Source organism: Lycium barbarum, chromosome 6 (assembly GCF_019175385.1).
Source record: "Lycium barbarum isolate Lr01 chromosome 6, ASM1917538v2, whole genome shotgun sequence".
NCBI classification, from domain to species: Eukaryota; Viridiplantae; Streptophyta; class Magnoliopsida; order Solanales; family Solanaceae; genus Lycium; species Lycium barbarum.
The window spans coordinates 58,194,844-58,206,733 of record NC_083342.1 but is presented as its reverse complement, the minus strand read 5'-3'; the positions used below and the strand labels follow the sequence as shown (position 1 = coordinate 58,206,733).

The 11,890-nt window shown below is 39.3% G+C and overlaps 1 protein-coding gene across 1 annotated transcript; it reads left to right on the top strand.

The window, feature by feature from the left end:
• The first annotated feature begins 7,326 nt into the window (after nucleotides 1–7,326).
• On the top strand, nucleotides 7,327–9,193 carry LOC132644033 (uncharacterized). Its single transcript, XM_060360573.1, has 4 exons — nucleotides 7,327–7,407; nucleotides 7,955–8,090; nucleotides 8,139–8,264; nucleotides 8,925–9,193. The coding sequence occupies exons 1-4, from the start codon at nucleotides 7,327–7,329 to the stop codon at nucleotides 9,191–9,193; spliced, it is 612 nt and encodes a 203-aa protein (XP_060216556.1).
• Nucleotides 9,194–11,890: the final 2,697 nt, after the last annotated feature.

Here is an 11,890-nt window from a genome sequence, read left to right as displayed (position 1 = left end):
ACATATTTCACTAGATATTTACTAAATTGAAGTAGTTCCATCCATTTCTTATCTTCTTTAAATGATATAACTGGAAAATAAGCAACCATATATTGTAAAAATATTGAGACAAAAACTCAATAATTTGTAAAAACCAAAATCACAATTTTAATAAAAAAGAAGAAGATGAAGGGACATGAAGAAATCAAAAGCCCATACCTCACACTAGCGATTCACGAGCTCTGCGATGTCAAACCAGTCATCTACGAAGTGACCAAAGTGTCGTAGAAGAAAACTTGGGATTCTAGGAGAACAATCAAAACCCTTAAAGAAAAAAACTGGGCTCTAGGATGTCAAACCAGTTGTCTATGAAGTGACAAAGTGTCGTAGAAGAACACTTGGGATTCTGGGAGAACAATCAAAACCTTTAAAGAAAAAACTTTTTTTTTCCTGTTAGCCAAGACCATTGAATTATTTTCACACAATCAATAAGAAACCAATAGGTCAAGCAATTATATGACAATATATAGGCTTATTTGCATCTGGCAGGTGGCTTATTTCAAATTTTAGGATCTAGAATAGTAATAAAATACACTATATGAACCTTTTTTATTTGGACCAGAACACGATATTGCATAAAGGTTTCTCCTTTGTCTTCCACTTCCCTGTACCTAAAGAGATTTCTTCATTTTCTTCAAAAACACCATGTTGAGAAAAAGATAAACTTTCTATACTTTATAGCCACTTCCATGGTAATTTTTAGTCACTCAAGATATGGTCGATTAAAGTTATACACAAAATTACAAGAAGAAACAAGTTTAGATCCAACATCCGGTCCAGAGAAAACAATTTCACCATACTATATAAAATCACCACTATAAAATGCACCCAACAAGAGTGAAATTGCAGAGAAAGTAAAAGGAAAAAGGCAAATCTCAGCTTTTTCTTTTGACTACAAAAATAGGGAAGAAAAGTGATATTGTAGAACCAAGCAAAGCAAAGACCCAACAAAAAAGCTTAAAATTATTTCAAACCCACTTCGATAAAGGACACAATTTAATTGTTTGCTGAATATCACAAAAGGGGTTCTAAAATAGTTGCATGAAATAATTTTTTAGCCTATATAGGAGTTTCTTGAACTTAGCTTATATCAAATACACTACCCACACCTCACAGATTAAAGAAAAAAAAATATATTAAAGAAGAAATCCAAAAATAATCTGCAAAGAACATACAATTTCTTCAGCTAATGATGTCTCAAATATGTCTTCTTAGATTTCTCAAACAACCACTTCTTCAAACCATTTAGCAGCTTCAACCCTAGAAATTAACTACACTAATATTTTGATAATTCAGTTGAAAAACACCAAACAACAATATAAACAGAGAAGATGAGAAGCCAAGGTTTAGTTCATCCAAGAAGAGGAGTTCTGATGGAGAGAGGGTAATGGCAAAATCAGGGTTTTTTATTTTTTGATATACGTTCATCAGATGAAGAGAGAAGACATATTAGTTTTGATTTAAGAAATAAATGTAAAAATAAAATAAAAGAAATGATTTTGGCGGGTTAAGCAAAAAATAGAGCGGCGAAAGTGTGGCGGGAATTAAAACCGTTCCAATAGATAAAATATTTCATTTAATAGTTGCCACAGATAACATTAACAACAACGGTTAATAAATGTGTTGCAATAGGTAAACCTATGGTGACGGTTTTGTACAGCAGCAACGGTTTAATTATTAAACCATATCGGTATCCCAAAACCTTTTGGCAACAGTTGGAACCGTTGCAACAGACGCTCTACAGCAACAGTTTAACAACCGTTGCTAAACATTCCATTCCCATAGGCTCAATTTCTGGTAGTGTATAAGTATGTTATAAATTACATTTAGGACATGGGATAAGCATTATATGTGAGAAAACGTAATAGTGTACTATGACCATGATTATGGAGGAATTGAAGTGAAATTGTGAAATGTGGATAACGTAGATGAATGATAATTGTTGCTTATGATATTGTGAATGTTGTTATGGATGTTTGGGAGTTGATATGTAAAATGAGGAATGTTGTATAAACAAAGGAAATGCTGCCCAATTTTCTCTAGCCTTACTAAGCATGTTCTTATATTCGATTAACTAATGTTAATACGAACTTTCTTGAGGTAGAAACGCGAGCATCGAAGGAGAACGATCAAACGATAGAATAGCTAAACGAAAGAGGTATGTAAGGCTAATCCTCTCCTTCTAAGGCATGACTCCTATGACACGAATCTTCCTATTTTTCCGTGATCTTCCTGAATAACGGAAATTATGAGTCCATGACTATAAAGAGGTACATACGCATATGAAAAAGAAAATAGATACGATATGAGCATGATAATGATGATGATGAATTTAAGTATAAAGAATCCTAGAGTAATATACGATGTCCATGAGGTTAATGATCATAAATATGGTTCCATTGATGCTTTTCTTGTGTACACTCACCTTAAAATGTTAGTCCCTTCAAGGTGAGACATAATGTAATCGGGGGTTCACGACCTTATGTCACCCCGACATAGCCATAGTTGCCTTCATGTTCTAATGTATGTTTGATGATAAATGTATAATGACGCTAAGCTTATGATATGCCTATGTAATATATGAAAATTTGAAGTTTACGATGGGTATATGACGATGCGATTCCACCGTGCCTAAATGGCCGGGCATGTCACCGCGAAGGCGGGCTGCATATGATTCCACCGTGCCTAAATGGCCGAGTATTTCACCGCTAAGGTGGGCTGCTATGTTTACACCGAGACTAGAGGGCCGGGCATGACACCACTAGTGGGCGGCATATGATGGTTACCCGGACGCGGGTTAACGATGATGATATATATGATATGATGATGTATGCGCTATGATGACACATGTACTATGATTATATATGATATATGTATGAAATGTATCCACCCTTAAAAGTTACGCATATATCTTAATCTTATGTCTTATGATTTCTCTATTATGTTCATTTCATTCATACCTTACCTACTCAGTACAATGTTCGTACTGACGTCCGTTTTCTTTAGACGCTGTGTTCATGCCCACAGGTAGGCAGGGAGATGATCCAGATTCGTAGGAGCTATTAGCTGACTTGAGAGCACTCCATTGTTCCGGAGGTGCCATTGACTTATTCTTTTGTGTATATACATGTATTTTGGGCACGATGGGATCCTGTCCCGTCACTATGTCTAGCACCCTAGTAGAGGCTCGTAGATACGCATGTGTGGGTAGTATGGTCTCATGATGTCCTTATTGTATATACATTATTTCGATAGCCGAAGGGCTTATGTATAAAAAGGTAATTATGTTTCGAAGTGAAAAAAATGGTTTTTCCTATGACTTGAGTATAAGATTAATGAATAAATGCTTGATGAATACGATGGGTAATGGTATGAGCGGTGCTCGATGGTTAGCCCCGGGTACCCATCATGGCCCCTAGTCGGGTCGTGACATCTAACCAATCCATACCCATAATTACTTCAAAGTCTACCATCTCTAGTTCTACTAAGTCTGTTGTAGTGTTGCAGTGATAGACACGACCATGACTGGACAACCTCTATAGATGCATCTGGCTATAACTCATTCCTAGACTAGAGTGGACACTTCAAAGGGTTCATGTAATTTTTCTAGTTTTGTGCAAAATTTCATGGAAATATAAGGGGTTACATAAGATAGGGTGGATCCTAGGTCCATAAGAGCAAAAACATGGAAGGTGGAGACTGTTAGCATACCTGTGACAACATCTCCATGAGCCTCTATATCCTGTTGACCTGGCGGTGCATACAGACGGTTCTGACCACTGCCTGTATTTCCAGACTTTGCTGCTCCATGCCCCTGTTGGGCTTGAGAATTTTAGGGAGCTGCTGAATTAGTGGACTGAGTTGTATTACCTCCGGTATTCTGTCTTGCTGACGGGCAATCCCGTCGAAAACGACCTGGCTGACCACACCCAAAGCAACTATCTATGGCTGAATGGCATACTCCTGAGTGCCTCTTACCACAAGTGTTACAAGTACGATGCCCGAAACCACGGTCGATCACGCTGGCCTATGACTGTGAGCCTGCTGTTCTGAAATTTTGGCCTTTCTGAATAAACTTGGACCTCTAAAATGAGGCACTAACTACAGAGAGAGTAGGTCCTGATGACCTATTCTTAAATAACTAATGGTTCCTACCTCCTTGAAATCCTCCCTGATTGAAATTACCAATAGACTTAGCCCTCTTTGCTGAATTCCCTATCTTTCTGCTTCTGTAGGGCTTCTTCTTCCATCAACCTAGTCTCATTACTTTGCACAAATGCTAGTATCTTGGAAATAGTCATCTTATCATTTTGAACGACTGTATTGGCATCCCTATGTAATTCGGGCTTAAGCCTAAGCACAAACCTTCTAACCATGGACCTCATATCAAGAACCATGTGAGGATATGTCTGGACAATGACACGAACTTGAGATAGTAGTCCTAAAAAGGCATGTCATTCTGCCTTAGATTCTCAAACTCAGTATCCTTTGCTTCCCTGACTTCGATTGGCATGAAGTTCTCAATGAAAGCGTCTGCAAATTCATCCTAAGTAGCAGGAAGTGAATCCTCCTCTCGGGACTGTTCCCATGTCTCATACAAAATATGGGCCACATATTACAACTGGAAAGCTCTAAATTCTACTGCATCTGTATCAGAAGCATGCATCGCACGAATTGCTTTCTGGAGTCCCTCAATTAAATTCTGCCGGTCCTCATCCTTCTTAGATCTTGTGAACACTGACGGCTTCATCAGCAAAAACTCCTGAGTCCTAGAACTGTTCGACCCACTACCAGCACCTGAGCTAGGGGCCGTTTCTTGTCACTGGGCCTGGTTAGCCAAAATCTGAGTAAGCAGCTGAATAGCTCCTCTAACATCTTCATCCGAAGCATTGAAAGGGGTAACTGCAGCATTAGCTGGGGCGGCCGTTTGAGCCTAAGTGTTCTCTTCTGCAGCTGCAGTAGCCCTATTGCTAGTAACTGTAGTGCTCTTGTTGTACTTACTTTTCGGAGCCATTTTTGAAATACGTAATTTGCACGAGTTAGAAGAATTCATAAAAGTATTGCTCTAACTGCACGAACTAGAGTATGAAAGAAGTGAAATAATTCCTAAATGTCTTGGTGGTCAACTGTTTATATGTGTGGGGCCCTTACACATATGAAGGCAACCCCACTAGGCACGGCTTCATAGACTCCCTAAAATACTTTAACCTAGTGCTCTAACACCAAGCTTTGTCACGCCCCAAACCATGGCCTGGGCGTAACACGGTACTTAATGCCTAACTGCACATTGATCTACTAAAAGTCTGACTGAAATATATTAAATGTGGAATTACTGGTTCAAGTTTAAAACATCTGACATAAATGCCAACAAGGATAACATTTCAAGGTCTGCTAATATCTGCCTGACCGGACTATGTCTATAAAACATCTAATGAATACTCAAAAGATAACAGTCTAGAACTGGAAAGACTGAAAGCAGGATAACACCCCGGAGGAAGTGGAGCTCACCAAGAAGCTGATACGAGCAAGTCCTAGCTAGCTAGATCGTCAACTTGTAAGTCGTTGATGCAGGCCCTCAAACAATAAACACGGACATCAATACATTTGAATTGTACTGGTATGTAAAGCAACTGAAATAAAGAAATATAAGAACTGAAAATGATAACTATAAATGAACTAAACAGGAAGGTAAGGATTTGAAGTACTCCCTGTTTTGAATGAAGAATCACTTGTATAACTGTAAATATAAACTATGGCCTATGGCCCAAATAAATGTGCACAAAACTGTGGCCTCGGGCCCAAGCAATACATGAGCATAAACTGTGGCCTAGGGCCCAAAATACAAATGCGGGTGTTCAACATTAAATAATTCATGATATTGAGACTGAGATATAACTGATAGCATGATAATTGTTTCTGATTATGGAACTTAAGCCAATAACTAATTATACAATGACTGAGACTCATGAGATGTCAATACACAAGTCTATAATGATTACGTACTGAGTTTATGATATTCAAAATGATAACCATGAATGAATTATAAAAACTATATCCCTAGAAGATAGAAACTCTACAACAATTCCTGAAACTAGGGCATAGCTGTATTTGGAGTCAATTTCTGATAAACATGAATAATGAGGTGTAGGGAGAATCATGAACATCCCCTAACGTAGATAGTTAGCCTCACATACCTTTATATGCTCCAAAACTTGTTTCTATAAGTCTAAACTTGAGAAGAATCCCCAAAACCTATGTCTTAAACCTTGAATGTGGGCTTTCTTGAAAACCCTAGGTTAAGAACAATGATTCCCTAATTAGGTTACGTAATCTTCTGCTAGAATTGACTTGGATGTGTTTGAGACACTTACCTTAGAGCCTTGTTTTGTTTGGAGAAGAGAAAGTTCATTCTACGGCATAATGGATTATGAAAAACTGATTTTCTAGACTGAAGGGCCCTATTTATACTTTTTGCTATCACCGTATATTGACGGTTCACTAGATGGACTGTTAACATGCTGACGGTTCGCCGTTGTGACCGTCTTTTCATAAAATCAGAAGATTTTCTGAGGGTTGGCACTGGCTGTCCAACTTGACAGTGCAAGTTAACGAGTTATCAACATGTTGACGGGCCGTCCTTGCACATTGATGGGCCGCTCTTTCGCAGTGGCAGCCGTCTTTGTGCATCGACAGTTCACCTTTGCGCATAGACTTGCACTATGGGTGGTAAAATGGCAATAACTTCTAGCACAGAGCTCCGTTGTGGCTCAATAATATATCGTTCGAAAGGTATTTCCAAGATCTATAACTTTGAAGTTTTAAGATTTCTCAAATTCCAAATGTACTTTCACAAAATCGGGCTAGAAGAAGCACCTATCAAAACTTAGGCGATTCCATTGAACCTTAAGCACCTTACTATTACCCACCTTGTGAGGATCACATCTCTTTGATCCGATCTATGATTTGCCTGATCCTTATATACCTGGAAAGGTACTTCCACGTATTACTGCTTTTATTAAGGAACCTTTTCAAAATTCTCAACTAATCAAGGGTTTATGGTTGCCCGAAGTAGGCCTCTCGACCACTTTCATAAAACGTTCAAACATTTAAATTTCCTCTGAAACTCAAACGATACTAGTCTAACCTTTGTTGTAAGATATGAGGTGTTACAGTAATGCACACCCAACAGTATGGAAGGAGTTCACAGAGGCTTTCCTTTGGCACTATTTTCTCGCAGAGGCCCTACGGGATCGAGTTTATCAGTTTTTGAATATACGCTAGGAGAATATGAGTGCTCGGGAGCGCAGTCTACTTTTTAATTCACTAGCCAGGTATGCTCCCAATATTGTAGCTGAGATGGAGGATCGAGTACACCGATTTGTGAGTGGACTTGGGCCACATTTGATTAATGACTGCATGACGACCACAATTCAGGGAGGTATACATATCGTTCATATTCAGGCATACACTCAGGGTTTAGAGGAAAGGAAGCAGTAGCAGCGGATTAATCGAGAGCGTAATAGGGGTCAGATCAAGAGAGCTAGATCTTCTGGGTCTTTTAGTGAGTACCGAGGTGGTCATAGATAGCAGTTCTCTAGGCGTTCAGCCTATCTAGCGGCTAGTGCACCTTCACGTTTTCGGGATCAAGATTTGATAGACCCACTTATTTTGAGCTGGACCAGAGTTTAAGGGCTTTTAGTTCCCAGTTCAGAGGTGGTTTAGCCAGATGAGGCTATCGTTACCACAATGTGCTAAGTGTGGTAGGTTTCATGGTGGACAGTGCCGTTTGGGTTCGGATATGTGTTATCCCTGTGGTCAACCAGGCCACATTATGTGAGATTGTTCGTCGAGAGGTGGTAGAGGTGTAGCTCAGCTGACAGGATCTGTAGTCGGTTCTTTGTCATTGGTACTCCAGGATGGGCAGGGTTCTCAGACACCAGCCGATCGTGGTAGACTCAGAGGTGGAGCTTCCAGTTCGAGCGGTCCTCAAAACCGCATTTCTACATTGGCTGGTCGACAGGATCTTGAGTCATCACCTGATGTTGACACAGGTATACTATCAGTCTCCTCCTATGATGTATATGTATTGATCGATCCAGGTTCTACAGTGGCATATGTTACTCTTTTTATTACTGATAAGTTTGGGGTGGAACCCGAGTCGATTAGACCTTTTGAGGTGTCTACAGCAGTTGCTGATTTCGTGATAGCTAAACGAGTATACATAGGTTTTGTAGTTATAGTCTGTAACCATAATACAAAATATATGGTGGACTTAGATGTGGTGGACTCCGATGTTATTATGGGAATGGACTGGTTGGCCTATTGTTATGCTAATGTTGATTTGGGAATGGACTGGTGGACTTAGAGCCACTGCTTGAATCGAAAGGTGTTATAGCTTAATGGAGAGGTAGGTTTATTTCCTATCTCAAGGCAAGGAAGATAATCGCAAAAGGTTGCATTTATCATATAGTTTGAGTTCATAATGAAGAAGCAGAATCACCGATTCTTTAGTATGTTCGGTGGTTAATAAGTTTTCAGATATGTTTCCAAACGAGCTTTCGGGTCTTCCGCCAGAGCGGGAAATTGACTTTTCTATCGATGTTTTACCAGATACTAACCCGATATCTATTCCTCCTTATAGGATGGCACCTGTTGAGTTGATAGAGTTGAAGGAGCAGTTGAAGAACTTGCTTGAGAAAGGCTTTATCAGGCCTAGTACATCATCATGGGGAGCGCCTGTGTTGTTTGTAAGGAAGAAAGATGGCTCGTTATGGATGTGTATTAACTACAAGCAGCTAAATAAGGTACCGATAAGGAATAAGTACCCGCTCCTGAGGATTGATGATTTATTTGACCAGTTGCAGGGTGCCAAATGTTTCTCGAAGATAGATCTGAGGTCAGTTACCATCAAGTTAGGGTCAAAGAGAAAGACATTCTGAAGACAGCTTTCAGGACCAAATATGGTCACTTTGAGTTTAGTGTGATGTCATTCAACTTGACTAATGCCCCAACAGTATTTATGGATTTGATGAACCATGCATTTAGACCTTTATTGGATCAGTTCATGATTGTATTCATTGATGATATCCTAGTCTACACTCGATCAGAGGTGGAACATGCAGAACAGTTGTGTGCAGTACTCAGGGTCCTTTAAGATCGGTAACGGTATGCAAAGTTCTCTAAATATGAGTTCTGGTTGAACTCTGTGGCTTTCATGGGGCACATTATTTCAGAAGAAGGTATTAGGGTTGATGCGCAAAAGATAAAAGCCATGAAGAATTGGCCAAGACCCACGACACCGATAGAGGTTCGTGGTTTTCTGGATTTGGTAGGCTACTATAAGAGATTTGTAGAAGGTTTCTCAAAAGGCTGCTAAGTTCAACTGGATTGATGCTTGTTGTAACACCTCGTACCCCTAACGAGCTTACGTTCATGATTCGGGACTTAGAAACCAAGACAAAAGTGTTAGAATTGGAAAATTTGACCCTAGAACGCTAATTGTACGTTTTACGACCAAAGTATGGGCAATACATTAATGTAAGGGGCGTACTTAGACGGGAATTGGCAGAGAGCATTGATGTACGGGCCATACTTTGAAGTACGGGACGTACAATGAGCCCGTACTTCCCCCGTCAAAATTAAATTGTCACTGGAAATTGGACCTAATGTACGGCCAAGATGTATGGGCCGTACTTTAGTACGGGAGTACATTCATGCCGTACTTTACTCGCGTCGACCAGAAACTATAAAAATGAGGGTTCAGTTCTATTTTTTACTTTTCACAATCCCACTAGCCCTAGGACGAAATCATCTTCTCCACCCATTGAAATTCACCATGGTAAGTTATTCCAAGCCATTCAAGTTAATTGTAACATGTATCCATGATTCCTAAACAAGAATTCAATCCTTTTTAACTTAGGGTTTTCAAGAAAATCCATTCAAAGGATTCAAGACTAAAGCTTTGGGATTTTCTACAAAGTTCAGATTTTTGCTTAGTTTGGAGCACTACCAGGTATGTAGGGTTGCTATCTACATGTGGGAACATCCTTATTCTTCCCCAGGCCTCATCTTCCATAAAGTATGTAGTTCTGCGAAAACTAGGGTTTTTAACCATGTTCATGATAACCCTTGGTCAAGGCCCCATGTTATAATATGTATTAGATTGTTATAAATTCTTCATTTGTGTTCTTGATATTTCATTATGATTATTGAGAATTTTTCCGTAACCCATGAAAAACCTATATTTTGTATTCCATGGGCTCTTGCATGCATGTTTATAAATAAATAAAAATGCTTATTTCATGAATATCCTACATGTCTACAAGTTTTCATGCAATTATATTATATAATTACCTTCATGCCATGATTCAAGATATATTCATGCTAAATGCAAGTCATGCTTTCACGAAACTCATGGGCTTCTTAGCAAACTATATCATGTTCATGTTTTTGGGAGTTCCACGAATTACCGAGAAGGCTGAGATAGCCTGAAACTACGTTAGCCACCGTAGGATAAGGATCGCTTCGCCTAGTTAGGACGATTCCTTAATTTTTCCGCTGAATGGATCCATCTGGTACGTTACACCTTATACCCTAGCAAGGTATGGGAGCTCTGCTGGTTCGGCGAAGTACCAGACTCCGAGTTTTACGTGGTGATATCATGTTGTTGGTTTATATATATATATATATATATATATATATATATATATATATATCTGTGTGTGTGTGTGTATGTATGTATGTATGTATGTATGTGTTCATGCTCATGCTCAAGTCTAGGTTTTCAGTTTCACTTCTTATTAAGTTTTTTCCATGTCCCATGTTATTTTATTTAGTTGCTTTACATACCAGTATATTCAATGTGTTGACGTCCCCTTTTATTTCCTCGGGGCCAGCATTTCACGATGCAGGTATGGATTTATGGGAAGACGCATCTGCTTAGTAGGACAACATTCGTATCAGCTTTTGGGTGAGCCCCATTCTCTTCGGGGTTTTAGTCAGTTATTTACTTTCCTGGTTAGTTATGTATTCAAGGTATATTGGGGGCCTTGTCACAGCAAGTATGTTTAGTAGACTCATGTTCATGTCAGAGGTTTCATAGACGAGACTATGCAGTTGTGTTGTGTCAGATATTCAGAGTTGTTTAGCCATCTTTTGCTTGTTTAGAAATTGTTATGACTTCATGTGTTTTCTTAAAGCCCATCATGTTTTATGTTATATTTCCGCTCAGGTATGTCTCATGATGATCCAGTAAGCTATGTGGTTCACTCGGTCACATGCAGTATGGTACCGAGTGTCGTTTTTCGCCCAAACCATAGTTCATGGCGTGACACCTGTGAGTGGAGTTTTCAGGAGTTAAAGAATTGATTGACATCAACGCCAGTTCAGACACTTCCAGAGGGTCCACAGCATTATGTTATTTATTGTGACACTTCATGCCACGACCCGACTAGGGGCCGTGACGGGTACCCGGGTCTAACCACCGAGCACCACTCATTCTATTACTCATCATGCTCAAATCATAAGAAAATCATTTTTTTTCATTTGGAAATATAATAACTTTTATACACATAAGCCCTCCGACTACAAAAATAATATATATATATATATATATATATATAACCCACACCTACGTATCTACGAGCCTCTACTAGAGTGCTAGAGATAGGGGCGGGACAGGACCCCGTCGTGCCTAAAATATGCATATGTATATAAAATAATAATCAAAGGCACCTCCGGAACAATAGAGTGATCTCAAGTCAGCTAACAATTCATACGAGTCTAGATCAAGCTCACCTCCCTGTCTACCTGTGGGCATGAACACAGCGTCCAAAGAAAACGGACGTCAGTA

Coding starts and splice junctions, on each gene's coding strand:
- LOC132644033 (XM_060360573.1), top strand. CDS start 7,327: ATGAGTGCTCGGGAGCGCAGTCTACTTTTTAATTCACTAGCCAGGTAT. Junction 8,091..8,138: donor ATCACCTGATGTTGACACAG/GTATACTATCAG, acceptor TGATCGATCCAG/GTTCTACAGTGGCATATGTT. Junction 8,265..8,924: donor AGCTAAACGAGTATACATAG/GTTTTGTAGTTA, acceptor TGTTTCTCGAAG/ATAGATCTGAGGTCAGTTAC.